The sequence below is a fragment of the Ambystoma mexicanum genome, chromosome 2q, assembly GCF_040938575.1.
Source record: "Ambystoma mexicanum isolate Mex_15411 chromosome 2q, UKY_AmexF1_1, whole genome shotgun sequence".
Lineage (NCBI taxonomy): Eukaryota > Metazoa > Chordata > Amphibia > Caudata > Ambystomatidae > Ambystoma > Ambystoma mexicanum.
The window spans coordinates 1,333,000,405-1,333,019,585 of NC_090924.1; the positions used below are offsets into that span (position 1 = coordinate 1,333,000,405).

The 19,181-nt window shown below is 44.6% G+C and overlaps 1 protein-coding gene across 6 annotated transcripts in view; it reads left to right on the top strand.

The window, feature by feature from the left end:
* RBMS3 (RNA binding motif single stranded interacting protein 3) overlaps positions 1 to 19,181 on the top strand; it is a 2,259,106-nt gene that overhangs the window by 1,419,640 nt on the left and 820,285 nt on the right. For all 6 annotated transcript variants that reach the window (XM_069648793.1, XM_069648794.1, XM_069648792.1 and 3 more), the window contains exon 5: positions 17,817 to 17,974. In XM_069648793.1, the coding sequence (XP_069504894.1) occupies positions 17,817 to 17,974 (158 nt within the window). The remainder of the gene's footprint in view (positions 1 to 17,816; positions 17,975 to 19,181) is intronic.

Sequence of the window (19,181 nt, forward strand, 5' to 3'; positions counted from 1 at the left end):
TTTCATATCATATCATAGTCTCCAGATGCCCGGGCGGGTCTGGGAGAGAGTGGGCGGGTGTGGTTGGTTGGGAGGAGAGGCAAAGGTGAGATTTCAGTGATTTGTTTTTCATATCATATCATAGTCTCCAGATGCTCTGGCGGGTCTGGGAGAGAGTGGGTGTGTTGGTTGGTTGGGAGGAGAGGCAAAGCTGAGATTTCAGTGATTTGTTTTTCATATCATATCATAGTCTCCAGATGCCCGGGCGGGTCTGGGAGAGAGTGGGTGGGTGTGGTTGGTTGGGAGGAGAGGCAAAGGTGAGATTTCAGTGATTTGTTTTTCGCTTTCAGATCAGAGGTGCCTTGAGCTCTGCACACTTGTACATTTTCTTGGTGGGAAGTGCAGGAGCCGTCAAAGGCATTGTGCCCAGGGGGGTGGCCTTGTGGTTGTAGAGCAGGAATGTGTTGGACAGGGGCTGAGTCGGTTCGTTAGAGTCAGAGGTGCCGGTGTGTGATGTTCAAAGTTTGGGAAGATTGGGGCAAAAGAGGGAGCCGACAGCAGTGTCTGCCGGATTTACAGCCCAGGGAATCACTAATCCTGCTTGGTACAGAGGTCTGGTTACTTTAAGAACTCTGAAAGCATTGGAAATTGCAGGGTTGTTGTGCACTGCATCGATGTAGCGAGTTTGGAGGGTGGACTGGGTGTATAACACCTGCATGATCTGAAGCTGATAAGGCTCTCGGCCTTGTCTGATCGGAGTGGCCCTTTTACGGAAAAGCTTGTTGGTTGCCACTTGCACTATGGTGTCCTTCCTTGGACAGAGGACATCAGTCTGCCACTGTCCATGGATTCGGAGGACACACGTGACCTGGAAAAGCAGTGCAGAGAACTGTAGTTTCGGTGCTAATTGCCAGGCGGGGCTCCTAACATTCTTTGAGTGCACCCGGGAGGTGGAGGGGGGAGACTGCTGATCGGGACTACCAAGCCCTCAAGACGCTGCCTGTGTGGTTGCGAGCTATATAATATCAGCACTGGGGCACTATAATACCTGTCGCGAGCAGTGCTACGGCCTGTCCGAGTCAAGCTGCAATCATATGGAACATGTTTGCCGTAACGCTGAGCGTGGACCTGAAGGCCCTCTGCTGGGCGATTGAGAAGTTGGAGAACCGACTCTTGATGTTCTCTTCTCATCTGTTAGAGGCAGTAGAGTCCCCAGATGGTCCCCTGATCTCAGAGGGGGCGTGATCGATACAGTGCTGGAGGTTTGCTGTGACTACTATTGGGCAGTGCTAAATTACAACTGCGCACACAGTGTCGATCCCCTAGGAGACCCCTCTGGATTGTCTTGGGCTGGAGATTTTACTTCTCACCATTGTATGTGCACACTTGAGACTGGCATAAAGGGTAGATTATACTGTAACGTGTCATGAGCATTTACTGGTGGCGGTCTGTGAGGTTCGATATTTGGCAATTCACTATTTATTTATTATCTGTCCAGTGTTTCCATGGTCTATTTCATCTGTCAAACCACTAATTATTCCATAAATCCTCTTGTTTGGTTTTAGACCACCCGTCTCCCTCCTTCGTACCCTCCCTGCTGTACCTATGTCCTTTCTTTAACCTCCCTCCCTCTTTCTCTGTGTTCTGCCCCCTCTTTCCGAGTCCCCATCCTACTAGCTTTCTCCTCCTCCTTGTCTGCTAAATGTGTTCTCTTTACTCCACTCTCCCTTACTTGCGTATTTCACTTTCTTTTGCTCTTAACCCTGCCTGGTGCTTTCTTTCGTATGTTGCGCTTACACCACTCCCGCTCTCTCTGTCCTTTTCTCTTCACCGTCTTTCTTTTATGTCATTCTTACATACTTATTCACTTTAGTTCTGTTTCTCCTTTCATTCCTTTCTTTCCTGTTTACATTTAATTTGCCGTTTCTTTTCCAGACTCTAACATCACTCTTCCTATCTATCTCCCCCTCTATCCTACAGTAACCTTTTCTTGCACTTCAAACTGCCCCTATCTCCGCTTTCACTTAATTAAGTCTTATTTTTCATTAGTTTTCATTGTTTACCAATCTTGCTGGCTATTGCTCATCCATCTCTCTCTCTCTACGGGGGGGGCGGGGAGCGGTGAGGTGAAGCAACTGTTAATTGTCGCAACTTGCCCAAGCCGGCAGAGCCCAATCAAGGTTGGGTGGATGTGGAGAAAAGGCTATGCTGCCTAGATCTTTGGGGGCACAGAAGCGATGGGTGGTTAGGCGTAGCAGGCCCGAGCAGGCTTCTATCTTCTGCCTGCTGTCAGTGTACCGTAGATTGTTCGTCTTTCTCTAGCTTTGCCTGAGGCTGCGACTGATTCACATCTGCCACTCTGCGCTCCCGGCAGCCGCCCACTCTGCCCGCCCCTAGAGACGGGGCGTGTGTGCGCGTGCTCGTCTAGCAGTCTTCTGATATCCCACCCATTGGCCTGCAGACAGTGGTTTAAATCCCAGTAGAGTCAATGTATCTTTTCATAATCTCAAGGTCGATGACTTTAGTACCATTATCTAATGATATAATACATATACCTGGCAGGAATGTATGAGTGCAACTTGTGCGGCTGCGGGCTAGAGGGGTGCAGAATAAGTATGGTACATGCCTCTTATAAATGTGGACTAGAAAGCATTTGGGTGGGTGTGTTTTACTCATGGGATTGCAGAGTTTGTTGTGTAGGGTATATGTGCGTGTGGGTTACATTTAGTGTTGATCTGCCAGAACTATGAGCATGTGCCTCTCTTTAGTTGGTAAATACTTGCCTGGCATAGATATTTTCAGCCGCTGAAATGGCTTCTTTTGCTTCTGCCTGTACCTCTTCCAGCCCCTTTAGTCTCCTCCCTCTGCTAGCTGCTCACATTGATATGATATATAAGTCATTTGTAACGCACCTGTACACAGGTAAGTACCAAGGACGAGTGTGCTCGTCCTTTTTGCATAGACTTGCATAATAGCCGGACAGTTTAGGGGTTAAGGAAACAATGGAATCTTCACAAATGTGGCTGTGTGGATTGCCAGGATACGCTCTCAGTTCGTAATGCACAAGTTGGTGGTTTTTGTACCCTGGGCCCTGTTGTTGTCTGTAAAACTATGCACATCTGGTTCAAAGGTACCAAATTATAGTTGAACATTTTTAAAACATTTTATTAGGATTTTATATTCCCAATCAGAAAGAAGAAAAAGAGGACTATTGACAAACGTTAAGAAGTCTAATAACTTTTTGAAGATTACCAAGGCATATGCACACAAAGGGCCTCATCCCGAGTTGGGAGTTATGCCGCCGGTAATTGCGGCAGGATACCGCCCAATGCTATTAGCGTTACCGCAACTCAGTCTTTTGCACTGGATCCCGAGTTGTGGTGGCGCTGTTCGTCCCCATTTGTTATGAGTCTATAGAACTCTATGGGGCTTTTTGGCGTTATTAACACCGGCAGTAATAATGCCAAAAATTCTAGGAAAGCTGGAGATTTACCTCCAGCTCAGAGGCAAATCTCCAGATTTCCGCCCAAGCTTAGGAAAATAGCATTACCTCCGCATTTTTACTGCTCCTCCCAACCCCTGATAAGGCCCAAAGTATGGAAGTATAAAGAACCAACGGTATAACATGTCCAGTTAGTTCTTCTATCCATGAGCCAGTAACAATCTTGGCGGATATTAAGCAGATAGGCTCCAATTTGGTATGCATCACAGAATGGGTTTGTACCAAAGGGAAGCAGGGTTATACCGGCAAATCAAACACGGGATTTAGAACAAGTAGGGACAGGTTAAATAGGGAGGAGATATGCACACTGCCCTAAACAAATAAACAAAACAGACTATACTTGTAGGGTTAGATTATGTTAGGTAGCCTAAGACATAGGGCCTCATCACGAGTTTGGCGGTAGCCCTTAAATCCGGCGGTAGCGCTGTTACCGCCAGATTTAAGAGTCCACCAAATCACGGCTTTGGCTGATTTCCCCCCGATCTAAGCTGTGGGGATATCTGCCGAGATTTTGCCGATTTTCAGCGCGTTTACCTCCGGCGGGAAATCTGCCAGCGGTAAAAGCGCGAAATTTCCCCATTGAGCCCAATGGGGAATGGGGCATTCCCAAATGGGCTCAATGGGGAATGGGGATTTCCCGTTCCGCCAAACCCGTGATCCGGCGCTAATAGCGCCGGTGGGTTTGGCGGTAGGGCTGATAACGCCGGCGCTATTAGCGCCGGCGTTACCGCTCAACTCGTGATGAGGCCCATCATTTTTACTGTATTCCAAAAGGTATAAGATCAAGCAAGTAATCAGCATATCTAAAAGGGGCGGGGTTCATTAGTATTATCATGATCTCAAAGTAAGGTAGGCATAATTCTCTATTCTGAATTGCACCATCTGAATTTCAGGAAGTAACACCCATTAATTAGCTGCCAAGTATAAAACACACACCACACATTCTCTCCGATCAGTCATCCATTGTCATACACAGATAGTGTGCAGCATTTTAGATTAGTTAGTCCAAGAAACACAAAACCATATGTTAGAGACAATGTTTTTCTTTGATGCCAATATGTGTCAATGGTTACAGAGACAGCTAGGTGCATTTCTTTTTTTCAAACTTTATAGAGATACGTCTTTTCCCTTTTTGAATCAAACAATCAATGTCACTGTGTGTGTCTGTATTGCAGAGTATAGTATTGTATTATAAAGATTAGTCATTCATATTTGTTTTTCTACGTGTAGATGTTTCTGTGAATTGGACTGAAAACATTAGTGAGGCAGCAGCAGGCAGACTACATGTTCCTTTCTATATGTAATCTGCCTATATGTATTTGATATGTTATGGACAACTTCCCCACTGTTGAAATATAAGGGACCACTTTTAATGTCTTGATTTTTTGTTTTAAATCAAGTGAAATGCACGGACTAGAAATAGCCTGTTTCTTGTCTCAGATCGTGGGATGAGATTGTTGCATTGGTGGAATATTAAATGAGTGTCATTCTCCCATGAAAAGAATCTTTAGAAAAATACATCTCTTCCATATATAGATTTCATTACACATCTCATGATTTAGGTTAATTCGCAGAGATTCCAGTTGTGTAAAAGGGGCTAGCGCTACTCAAGCTTTTCTACAATGGTGGAACCTTCTTGACTGAAGGACAGTTTAGGAAAATCTCTGGGAGCAATTAACCCAGTTTGGGTAGATTTTCGAATGGTCTTCTGCACACACGAAGTTCCTAGAGTGGCATACCTCAGTAAGTTCATCATCGACATCATGAAGCAGTAAATCTCCTGCTAAAAATGATCTCCAGTGTGGAGATCTTCAGAGGTCAAATCTTATCTCTCTTTTTCTCCCTGACAGTTTAGAGTCATGTGATCTCAGAGCAAGGCAGCCATTTAAACCCTGCACTCCGGTATCCAGAGCTTGTTCAACTTTTACAAAGACGTTCTCTGGCTCCCATGAAACTCTAAGTGGCTGATTCCGAGACCATCCAAATGCCTTTGAGAGCCTTAATCTGCTTGACTCTCTTTGCAGAGTAAAGAATCCACCGGAAATGTTCTGGTGTTTTAGAATTCATCAGTTTTAGGGCAAAGCAAAAAGTACATCACAGGATAACTTAAATGGTGTAACGGCTGCTGAAGCGGCGAAGAAGGGAGCACAGACATATTGTTTTCAGTGTGTTTCTAGCACACATGCCGCACTCAGAATAAGGGTGAATGTGCACAGAAGCTACCATGCTTACGAGTTGCTGCGCACACCAAACCCTGTGCAAGTAAGGCGACACTCCTGAAGAAGCACGTTGCCTTTCTTTGAAGGACAGAAACTGTGGCAATGCTCAAAGAGAAACATTGGCAACCAGAGTACTCAGATTGTTGGCTTAAAAATAATTCTTTGTCAAGGGAGCGAAAGACTGATTGGCCTTCTTTTGATTTCAACGTGCAGCCTGCAACAGGCGGCACCTTGACGCATGCAGTCGGTTTTTAACCCAATGACCCATATCTGAACTCTATTTCCTTGTATTCTCATGATTACATGCACGGAAAGTTTCCCTCTGTGTAACTTCCCTGTCCAGAATAATGGATCTTTTGCGGCACCTGTTAATATAAATGAATGTCTCGATGTTGATTCGATACTTGATACAATCCCGACCTTTGGATGGCTTCCACGTCGGGGGCCCGAATCGTGAAGAGTAACCGAGCTTGTCCTGGGACGCCCAGACTAAAAGGTTTCTCCATCATTCATTGTTTACACGAGAGAAGTGGGAGATCAGACACGGCGGATGAGACGGATTCCCCGCACTGGAGGTCCCGAGGATCACTGCGCGTGCTGCGCGCATGCGCCCATGGAGGATGGGCCAGGCAGGAAGAAAGGCAGCATCAGTGCACACCACAAAACCGCTGCCAGCTCTCCCGCAGTTCACACGTGTTGGTAAATGTAGGCATCGTGATATAGGCCTTTGATAGTGATGTGAACGATGTCACAGTTGTTGGTGGGAGGGCATTGTATAGTGTTGCTGGAAATCTTTCATCACCCTGCCTAGTGTGTGACTGTCTGCCCATAGTAACAGGCCACAGCCACACAGTAACACAATGCATGTGTGGGTCTGCTTGGGCAGAGGCCAATATTTATTTGCATTTTTTTAAAGCGCTCACACAGCCCGGCAGCATCGAGGCGCTGTTACAGGAATATGTTTTGGTTGCGTGTTTATAACGTGCTTAATGCCCGGAGGTTTCTAAGCGCGGAACCGGGGATCGAACCTGTGCTGCTTCGTGTCGTCTTGTTTCCAAGGCGAGCACGCTGAGCTATTTTCTCGGGACAATGACTGTTTATGCCTGCTATCTTACTGTCCATGCATAGTCAGCAGAGCATAGCATTCTGATCTGACCACCCTGTTTTGTTAATGCCCTTGCTGGTTGATTCCAGATCTGCAGATGTACCTGATGTATTGTTGATTGTTGTTTTCGTCTTGTTAAGCGCCTCCATGCAGCCGGGCCATTTTTTTGCGCTATATAAATACAATAAATAAATAACATAAAAATAAGGCATAATGCTGTCTTGGGCTGGCTGTAGCCCGCCGTCTAAGTTAATAGGCCCAAGCGCAATGACATGGGCGTTGGACCATTACGATCAAGCGTGGCCCACCAAATAGTGCATTGTGGCATTGGCACCCAGCACAACATTTGGGGAGTGTGGGATTAATGTACCATTGTTTGGGGCCATGCATAGACAGTAAAGGGAACAGCACCCATGGTAGCTGTGCCTTGGCAGCAGAGAGGATGGCAGTAGTAAGTTGATATTTCTAGTTGGCGATGCGGGCTGGCATATCGTGGCACAGGATAGGTTGGAGGAGTGTGCTCGCCAATGGGTAAAAACAAGAAGCAGAGATGGTGCAGGCAACGTGCTGCTCAGCTGTGCGCATTCATGTAATGTCTGCGATTCAAGCAACCTCATTGACATAGCCCAGATTTTGTAACAATTCGAATTAACTCTATTATTTTCAGGATCTTTTTAAACTGAGCCTTGTTTCACAAAACAGTGGTGCGCTGCCCATCACTTACCGGTATATTTTAGTGACTCAGCAACCAGAACTGACAGCGCAGCAGTTGTTACCGGTGTGCAGCTGGTAATAGTTAGCATTTACATCTAGTGTGGGGCAGGTAGCCGTGCTGAAATTGAACTTGGGGTGGTACTTCGGGGTGTGATGTAAGGACCAGTCTTAAGTTAAAAATGAAACTTGCGCCCTGAAACACTTGTGTACGAGCGCAATATAAATAAAATATCAAATCAATTCAATTGAATTGTCCCAGTCCAGTGATCAGCAGATGACTCAGGATTATGTGTATCTTTACTCGTCATTTTGTTGTATATCATACACAATGGGGATTAGCTCTTAAATGATCTTACATGTTCAGTGTTAAGTTTAACGCAAACATGAGGATGGCCATCTCCAAGATCGTGGCCCCCGGTACCCCCCTCTCTTTCCCCTGAATCTCATCTGCCTTCTTGGCAGGAAACAAACTCATTCTCTCAGGGAGCTATAGTGTCCCACACGTCTTTCTTGTAATTTGGTGGGTCTTTTTGGGTTGCCACTGGTCTTGGCCGAATGACCCACTGATCTTCCTGGGATTGTGGTTTTCATGGCACTACCACCAGTGATGTCCTGTGTTGTCTAGGAGGGGATCAGGGTTATTGGACCACAGGTGGTATCAGAATTCACTTGCTAACATTGGTGGGTATTGGGTAACTTCAGTAAATTGGAATGCCAGTTCTTCACGTGGAACAGGAGGTCTTTCTATCAATGGGGGTTTGTACATAGCATCAAGGCTTTGGAAAATGTTTATTATTCTTGGTCAGTAATGGCCAAAAATGTCACCCACACAATTACGACGGCAGAAAATCCTGATTTTTAAAAAACATTTTTTAGATCCCCCTTACACCACATATATATGTGGGGGGGTATATGATATATTATTATGGGAGGATTGCGGGGGGTTGGCATTTTCGGCCGTCACAATTGTGAGGGTCGTAGTGATCACATAGATCCTTAGTCCCCTCATCCACCACTTTTTTTCAACTTCCACCATTACTTGCTTAACTCTATTTACCCCTTCTTTGGCATATATCTGCCTTTCCTGTTCTCCCATGTATCTCTCCAGCTCTTGTTCTTCTCCCGTTTCCTTCTGTTTTTGCACTTCTCCTTTCCTGTTCCCTTTAATTCACTTCCTCCCTTCCGCCCTCCCCCTTCTGCCCTTTTTCTCTTCTGCTTGCTCTTTCTCCTCCTGGCCGGCTTCCTCACTGCTTTTCATGCTCTCCCTCTTCTTTTCCTTATCCCCCTGCCATGCCCTGACTCTCTTCTTCACCTGCACACCCTATTTCACCCACAACCTTCTTTCCTCTCTCTCCCTTCATCTCCTCCTCTGCTCCTCCCATTCTTGTGCCCACTGCCTCAGGTATTTTTTCTCCTGTCTTTTCCTCCATCCCTTCTCCCTCTCTTCTCTTCTTATCTAATTGTCTTCTCTTCACAGACTCTACTCCTCTCTCTACTTCTTCCCACCTCCTCCCGCACCTCGACTCCCCTTAATGTCCTCTCTACTGTACCTTCTTGCCACACTCTAATCTGCTCCTACTTCATCTACACGTGCACGTTCTGAATGCTCACAAGGCATAATAGGTTTGTCCTTATCCTCCACTGTATTTATTGTTTCAATCCCATGTTCCCTCCTGGTTGCCCCGTGGGCGCATTGACACAGAACATAGGCACCTAACCAATGCACAATAAATACAAGTACAATTCCAACTCCTAACTTCTGTGCTGACCGCCTTTGGTAGTTCTCTTTTTTAGTATAATGGATTTGGGAGGGGACCATATAATTGCTTGATCGTGGACGTCTGGGTGTGCAGTGTGAGCTTTTCATGCAATTGGGTCTGGTCTGCATGGCCTACACGTTCCCTAACTGCCATGTATTGACTGGCGGGCCACTCCAGGTCTCTGTCGGATGAGCACACATATTGTCCTTGCTTCATCTTGAAATAATTTCCTGATTGGCTCACTTTCTGGCAACTCTCATTTTAATCTTGGTAAGGCATCATGTTTAACTTCATGTTGATAGTACACGTGTACCGGGGTGCCCCTGTGGGCGGCTGTGGTTGTGGTCAATTAAACGCAAAAGTGGTTATAAGGTCCACGCTGCAACTAGAATGATTCCTCATTTAATTGGTTATTATTTTCATCTGGTACGCTTATCAGTCTTGATATCAAGTTATGGTATCCCAAGACCAAACTGAACACAGTCACGTCATTTCTCAGACTGGAATGTTCTATTCAAACAAGACAAGAAAGACAAATAATGAAAAAAGTGTAAACGGGTAAAAATGATGATACCTGAAGGCCTTTGATAAAACAATACACAAAGGCCACTCTTTCAAAAACTTAAAAAACATTTGAAGAAAGTTATTGTTGGTGGAAGAGGGGAGGACAGGAAACAGATCCTAAATTTCATGAAGAATGAAAATAAAAGTGGATTTCAGAAATAGAAAGGAAACAAATCCCGATCTCTATGGAGCTGGTAGACAAATCGCAATTTGAATCATCAATGCTTTTTAAATGATAGAGGTACGACTGATTCCATCAAGAATGATTCGAAGTTCCTGTAAGCACAAACATGGTAAGTGGATATCCATGTGTAAATCTGCCTTCATGTCGATATTCTTGGAACCCAGTGAGTGAGCATGAGTCGGGTTTGCAAATCATCCCATGAGCAGCGCTTGTTTATCTCGGGGTTCTCTGTCAACCAAGCCGTTCAGACTATATGGCGTTGATTGTGGACACCCAAAGTGAGGGATTTTGAGTGGTTGGTTTTATTTTCCTGCTCTCTGTGTTCACCATTATACCCGTGTCTCCTGGGCTTCCGGAGGGGCTTCTTATCAATGGGAATAGTTTAGCGTGTGAGGCAGCAGAGCGAGCAGGGAATCTGAGGGTTCCCCGGTATACTGACTGCTGGGTCTGCCTCTCAGAGTGGGTTTAAGTCTCTGTTCCACAGTGTCAGGTTACATTAATCCTCCTGCCCCAGTTTGTGATGTCATGCCATAATCGAGAGTTAGACCCCTTGCTTTTTGTGTCCAGGGAAATGCTGCATCTCAGCCTCCCTCACCGACGATGTGCACATGACCGAGACACGTTTCCGGGGGTTGCTATTGGGGCTCTTGTTCAATTGCCTGGCATATAAGGGCAGGACTGTTCTTGGGGGTTGGGCCGGACAGATATGCAAATGTATATTTCTCCTCTAGGGAGTGCCAGAGGGACAACATTTGATTGCAGACAATCGTGAATGGACACAAAACCCTGTAACATATCATTTAGCGTGTTCATGCTCAGCAGAGGGGAACACCTGCTCTTAGCTTCAAGCTTATCTTGTCTGTTAATTTCTCTCTTTTAAGCAAGACTCCAATGTGCAGTCTTCAGCTCTGCCTTTGCTCTAAATCTACTTCACTGCCTCTCTCAAATATCTCTTTGAATTCTGCTAGGGAGGCTTTGACCGCTCATGTTTCAAACCAGCTCCACATGTCTGGGGTGGATACATGGAACTGGTTACTTTCCAATGGAGACATTTCTTCTGTGCCTCTTACTCCAACTTGCCTTGCTCCTCCCCCTTTCCCACACGTCTTATCTCATAGTTCTGCTCACCTCTTCTAAATGACTTTTCCTCCCAGCACTCTTGCCCCACCAGACCACATATATTCAAGATCTTGTATTTTGCTCACATTTTGACTTCACCCTCTCTACAGCAATCTGCCGAACAGTGCTGAATGAGTCTGGAGATGCGAGTGCCACCTTTATCAGAGGGCATTGAGCTGCATTCTGCTTCCGGGCTTGGCCTTAAACGACATCCGGTGCACGGTGGAAGGGCCACTTCCGTGTCATATCTGGTGTCAAGATAAATCAATTAAATGCTATCTTCCATGTGCATGGACATCGCTGTTGCTTAGCTGTCAGCCTGGATCATTTTGAAGTCCATTCGCCCTACAAAGGGGCATTGGTAGGATCAGTCTTTTCTTCTTACATTCCTTTAGACCAGTAAAGGCATCTATTTTGTTGTGAAATATATTCCCCTTAGCCCCTTTCTTTCAGTCCATGGTCATGTCAGCAAGTGTATTATTAGTCTAGGTTAGTGCACTGGGCAGGTCCACTCAAGCCTCCTGTCACTGACTCAAAAGGAATTCAATATTTATTGATTTTACTCTGCTTATGTGTATCCTTTTAGTACCGTTTGCTCACATTGGGCCTCTTTACAAGTATGGCAGAATGACCCTGGCTTACCACTACCGCCCTCAGATGTGTAGGTCGTCTAGATGGCGAGTTATTGTTATTTTCCATTATACAGTCTCACTGGAAAACACAGAGGATGAGAGCAATTACCGCTGGTGGTAAATCCACTGCTGGCCATGTTCTCTGGAATCAATACCTCCAGCTAAATGCCAGAGATATTTCTTCAAACTTCCACCAAACCTGTAATACACATGAGTGATACACTTTGAGGTAATTACCTCACTGCAATGTTCGACTGCTTCCTCTGTACTCATCATGAGGCCCAATGCCTCAAACCTGCTCTGTAGATGCTGTAGGTTGACTGCTGAACAAAAGAGGGGATGGCTGGAAGGTGTGTAATTAATCTTAACCTCTCGCATTACACTGGACAACCCCCCATACAATAGTTCTTCAGCCTGCAGCCATTACAAAAGACGAAGACCATTTGCAGAACTGTGGTCTGGAAGGATGCCCAGAGCAATGTCAGATGTTAGGATTAAATTTAAACCTTCCAGCGATCACCTCTTTTGTCTTGTGGAGAGCATGGTGGCACTAGTCAAAACTCTTGAAGCAACACATATTTACTGCATACATATTTACTGCATCTAATATATGAATGACACTCATTTAGATCGTACATAAAAATTCAGATCAAAGTTACTCCTGACTTTGATGTGACTTTCTATATGTATTGTAGTGTACATGTCAGCCTTCGAGACCACTCATGTTCAAGGACGGACATTTGGTAAAGCTACCTTTATCCCACTATGTTCAAAAAGGTGATAGACATGTTTCAGTCCTTGGGCCACGATTGGGGGACTATCTGCTCATAGGATTAAGAAACATGACTTCCCTATTTCTCTTCCTTGAGTCTTTAAATACCTATTTATTTTAATGATTTAATCAGCTCTACATCACTTCTCATAGAATATGCTTCGTAATGTAAGATCAGTGCCCTGATGCAGTTTATTCGGGCAGGTGCTCGTTACAAATACAAAAAACATGTACGTTATGTACATTTCATACACATACATGTCCAGTACATGTACAAGATGTCCATGCATTTATAACATGTCTTCTAGCTCTTCTATGCACAGGAAACTGGGTGGCTTAAGTGTGCGTCGTATGTGCGTGTGTCATAAGGGGATGTGCCATGAGAGTGTGTGGTGTGAGGCGTATGAGTAGTTGGTGTGTACGTTTCTGGCATGTGTATATGGCATATACTATTAGTAGGGTGTTTGTTGAGCGTAGACACAGCTTTGGGAAGCAACAGAGCGCTTTACAATCATAGGAGGGAGAACGTGGTTAGGGAAGCAGAGAAACAAGAGAGAAGGGATTTAACAAGAGGTGGAGAGGGAGGGCGGGCAATTTGTCGGTAGAGGATCTACAAGCAACAAGAGGAAGAAGCAGCGAGGATCATATCACGCAGTCTCAGGAAGGGTGGAGAGCGGAGCGAGTGTGGACCTAGGTTTTAGGGAGGAGCCATTCCTTGGAGTGAAGGGACTTGAGCTCCTTCCTGAACTGTAGAAGTGAGGGGGCGTCTGTTGTTGACAGGGAGGAGGTTCCAGGGTCTCTAAGGAGTGCATGAGTGTTGGAATGAAGTCATATAAAATGCAGATTCCCTGTACGTGGTATATGTATGAAACCTCACAGAAAAGTGAGGATTCATGTTTATGTGAGATTTTCTATGTTTAGGAGTCTTATACAAGTTTTACAGTTCATACATAAATGCAATTTACATCTGCTATACTTTTCATATACATTTGAAACATGACTAGAAAATCAATCCTGGTTTTGGTGTGAGTTATCATATGTATCTGTGCAAAATCTACATCCACTACACGTTCATGTGCAGTTAATTCAGAAGAAATATATTTATTCTAAGCATATGTCGTTATAGCGTAAGTATGTGTGGCCTATCATGTGAGGGTACTGAGCATCAGTAATGGTTTACATTTCATACATGTACGCCATTTACATATTTGTTCTGAGTGAAAGAAAAGAATTTACCAAAGTTCACTTTATTAATTTGTATTCATTTTATTTAAAACATTTATAAAGTGTGAACCTTATGAACATATAATTAGCAGAGTGATGTACAAATTATAAGAAAGGAGGAACTATAATATAATAGCAACACATTAAAAGAACACTTCCTAAATTCTACATATAAATAATTAGCAGAACCTTCTAAAATGGGATGTTTAGACCTTTCGAAAAAAAAGATGATTTTTTCGAATCTTATTTGAGAAACCAGTAGGTTTCAGATCTTTTGTTCAAAGTTGAAGCTGATCACTGATTAAAAGGAAGATTGTTCCAGAAAATTAGGCCCGCAACACTAAAAGCTGGTTTCTCTGGTTTGGCTTTTTTCACTTGTGTAATAAATGGTTTTGTGAATTTCTCTTTTCGCCTAAAAATGGCCCTCATTACAAGTCCGGTGGTAACCCTGCCGGTGCTAACGGCGGGTTGCAGCTGGACTTGCATGATTTACTGGTGCCTGGCTTGCCAGTAACCCCGGGGGATTACAATGCCGGTGTTCCCGGAAATCATGCACCAGTAATCGTAAATCCCCAATCCCATTCAGTCCAATAGGACTCAATGGGAATGAGGTCCACAGAAGCACCGGCACCGTTAATAATGGTGCCAGTGCTTCCGTAAAACACTATGGGCGGGTGCCTTTCTGCCCACCAGTTCTGACCCTGGCGGGCGGGACAGCACCTGCTCGCATAGTCGTACTGTGCCGGTCCGGTACCAGACCGGCATAGTTATGATGAGGCCCATCAGTTTAGCAGCCAGGTGGGATAACCTAAATGCAATGCTTTAGATATTGCACAATCTAGTTTCACATTAGTTTGCACCTCCAGTGGGAGACATGGCAGAGACTTCAAAATAGCAGACTCGGGATGACCTTCCAGGCCTCAACTATAAATTCTGCATTTGAATGTCATGCTATTATCAAGAGCCTCAAAGTGACATCTGGTATTCATATCCACACATCATTCATTCTTTTTTGCATTAAGGTACAAAATAAAGACACAGGAATTAAGTTTGCGATTCTGCGTAGAAGAGCTAATTGATATTTAACTGCTTGTACTTTCTTTGCGACATGAAGTTTCATAGTTTCATAGTTATTTTGGACTCCAAAATGAAGCCCAATGACGTTGCCGCAAGATTTAATATTAGAATGCTATTATTAATAATCAATCTAGATAATTACAATTGAACTTGATTTGTAAATGAAGCGGGCCCAAATAAACACAATTATGTTTATCGTTGTTAAATGTGCTACATCCATCCTGTCTTTCAATAGCAGACCTGCAGCGCTGCAGGCAGTCTATAAGATCTTCAAATGTCACAGAAATATCCAACTGAGTCTGATCAGCATCATGATGGATCGTGATATAAAGCTGGAAATAAAATCACTCAGTGGTTTCATGTAAAGATGTAAACAGAATTGGTTTGAAATGGATCCCTGTGGAATTCCTCAGCACAGAGGGTGAGTGGAAAGGCTAGTAGATCTGATTGGCACAACTGGTTTCCTGTTTGATAGAAAAGAACTGAACCAATTGAAAACGAATCTCCATATGCCTACGTTCTACAGAATGTTTATGAGAACTTGGTGGTCCACAGTTTCAATAACTACTGAGATATCTAGCAAGATTAAATGGTAGGCCCCACCACCATCAGTAATGCGAGGAAAGTCAGCGACTGCCCGGAGCTTTACCGTCCCATTCTCAATACCTGCTGAGACATCAGCAAGATTAAAAGGCAGGCGCCACCACCATCAGTAAAATTAGGAAAGTCCTTGACTGCCTGGAGCTTTGCAGTCTCAGTCTCAATATCGGCTGATCACAATGTAACAAAGAAGGGCAGAAAATAAACGGGGATTCCAGCTGCTCACCTGCCTCCCATAAAGGCCGTCAACTGCATCGAAACAAGAATCATCACGGGTTTGCAGACAATGAACCAAATCACCCTCGACCTACGGAAACGACCGACGCTGACTTCATTTTCAGCCCCGGATACTCTTCAAGACTGAATGCATCATCTATGAAGCAGTCACGAGTAGTACTCCAGTATTGCTGGTGGCTAAGCTTGACATATCTGGTGGTCCCCGCGACTTGTGCAGCAAATCCACCAAGCGGATCAAATCACAACTCAACCTCAAAGAGAGGACCCGCAACAATCCTTCCCTTGTCACACGCTCACCCACAGGAAATAGATCTTTCTATTTATTGGGCCGGAAGGCCCTCATTGTTCTCCAGTTCCACAAAGCTCTCAAAATGTATTGTTTTTTTAACAATTCCTGACCAAGGACTGGTCCCGATGGATGCACAGACTGATGCACAGACCAGAACTCGCAGTATTGCACATCTTTTAAAAGGCGCCAGTCCACACGCTGGCTACCCACACCCTGTACAATGCTTTGCTGCTCTCAAGCTGTGTCCATACCGTAAACATTACAATTAAAATAAAATAAGTATTGGCGATAATTAAATCAAGAATATTACCATCAATGCAGGTAGGAGAAATAATATATTGGGTCAAATTCATATCCACTGTCATAGAAGGGCATTTAAAATTGATGGAGTTGGACTGCAAGAATGCAAGTTAACATCTCCTAAAACATATCTGAAAATTAAGATGCATTATTGCATCATTTAAAAAAAGTAAACATTCATCTTAAAATACTGAGGAAAATCCTGGAGGCCGATAATATACCGGGAAGACAAAAGTCTGCCAATTCCTTAAGTCGCAAGATACTAATAGACGTCCAGATGTGGAAGGGTGTTGACAGGCAGCATTTTACCAGACCTTATGCAAGTCTATGTAAAAAGGATGTGAATACTCGTCCTTGGCACTTAACGGGTTAACAACCACAGTTACACTTCTTCTTGCTCCATCCCTGTCAACATGGGAAATAGAAAACTCATTGGGAAGGATTTAATCAAAATCTAGGGGTGAAGCTCATTAAACCAAGTCTCAGTGAAAAACATTAAATCATAATTATGTGCTTGAAATAATCTTGTTAATATCATTCACTTGGTTGATAGCATGTCTACAGTGCAACATGGCAGCAAGCACGTTTTGAACTGTTTCACATTGTGAAGGTTCCATTGGAACAGATATATGTTATAGTCTAATTTAACACCTGGACTCTATGCCCAGTTTTGCTGTTATGAATAGGACACGATTTCAACACAATAATGGACAAAGGGATAATGGTCTGGCCCAGTTTGCTACAACCAATTCTTAGTTGCCTGCAATAAGCAGCAATAACAGGCACTTGACAGGAAGGGGTGGACGAGGAGCCAAAAGAAATAATTTTCGAAGTGGCCCCATATTACACATTTTCAGAAAAGCCAACCCTTTTCCTATGGGAACATTTGTAAATGTCACACAAGAGAGGCCCTGTGTGCAGAGGCCTACCGGGGAATCTCCAGAGTTCCCTATAGGCCAGCCCACCCCCAATGACCGGTCCAGAAGATACTAATATACTGTACGGCCTAGGGGTGGGGTTTAATTAACTGAACCGTCTACTGTTGAGTGTCATTTTCTAATATCAGTAATGCTCCCAACCCTGAGGAATTATCAGGTGTTATTTATCAACCATTGGTCCAGGTTATCCTAGGTCAAGGTCCTTTGCAACCTGGTTATGAACCTCGAAAGGCAGCATTATAACTTACTTTGATACTTTTAAATCTCTGCAGCAATTGTTATTAACGTTCCATTAAACAGCAGGTGCACGTGTTTGGGGGGTGTATTGTGTGTGGGAGGGGTTGTGGCAATGGGGTTTGTGGGGAGCAGGGTTAGGCCAGCAGGGAACATAGTTCCACTACTTCTTTTCGTACACTTCGACCACTGTTATTAATGTTATGTTATGTTGATTGATACAGCGCCCACAACCAGTCTCCTGGCGCTTCTGTGTGTTTCAGCCACATGCGTTCATTCGTTCATGTAAACACAGTAATATATCAAATGCATGGTTGTCAAATACTTACACCGCTTTGTCTAACCGAACGGTGCTTGTTTACCTTAGCAACAGGAGCAGGACCCCACAAACCTGTACATCTCGAACTTACCCGTATCCATGGACGAGCAGGAGCTGGAGAACATGCTGAAACCCTTTGGGCACGTCATTTCCACCCGGATATTGAGAGATGCCAGCGGAGTCAGCAGAGGCGTGGGCTTTGCCAGGTGAGATATGCACGCTTCATGTCCCCTGTTACTGGGAAGCCAGAAAGCATATCCTGCAAGTGTACCCTGTGTTCTAGGACCATGGGCTGAATCCGTATTTACAAAGTATCACACTTGAGTATCTTCACCAATGCCTGGAGCTATAACGAGGTAGATCGGGATACGCAGTATCACTATCTGCATCGAGATCTGGAGTGGTGCTCTTTGTGTAGGAATTATACCCATAAACCCTTGTCGCACCTAGAAACGTGTGTACAGGCAGGGGCGTAGGAGACACATAAAATCTGGGGGGGACAGGGGACACCTTGGGGACTTTGCTTTTTTAAATGTATTTATTGTGTTTTAGTCAAAGAACTTGACTTTTCCCAAAATTAAAATTAAAATAGCAGTACACATTAAATTACAAATATCATCACTGTATAAAACAAGAGAAAAGAAGATAAGAAAACAGAAGAAAATTAAAGGATGCAGCAGCAAAGAACATGTCTTTATATGTTGCATTTCTGGATTTGTCATCTGACTATGCGCTCATGGTACGAGAGAGGAAATAACAATTACTTCCAGTGGGCCACAGCTAGGATGCCAGCTCGTTAAGAGGCAGGTCACCTGTAAGTGGATTCCTGCCAAATAAAGGAGTTGCAGCCTTTTCTACCAACTGCAAGTTGCTACTTTTTTGTGTGGGGCAAGGAGACGTGTGTGTCTCTTGGAATGGAAGGATGGGGGTTTCAAAGAAAGAGGAAATCTTGCTTGTACCTCTGAGTAAGCCCTGTTATTGGAGTAGAGGGACCAGGTGTGTGATGTTGCTGCTTTGCCTGTCCTCTGGGAAGTGGGGGGTACAGCAAACAAGAAGGCTGAGCGATCGCAAGCCCACCCGCTTATAAGCACTCCCCAGGTTCGCAGCCGGATGCGTCGGACCCGGGCGATGCCTAGTAGGTAAGGTGTATGTGGACCCAGGGGGGTGGCCAGAGGGGCAGCCCGCTATGTGGCCTGCCTCTCTAGCAGCCCTGTGAGGGCCGGGCCAGCCTCTCACGATGAGTCTGGTGCCTCTTATTCCATCTCATGCTGGCTTCACAGCCTAGCCTTTCTTTGCCTTTGTTATTCTGAATGCAGAGCTAGACTCTGTTCCTTTCTCGTTTAACATTTGCTGCAAAGCCTGATCTATTTGATTCTCTCATATCTTACTAGGACGGCAGAGCATGGGTCCTCT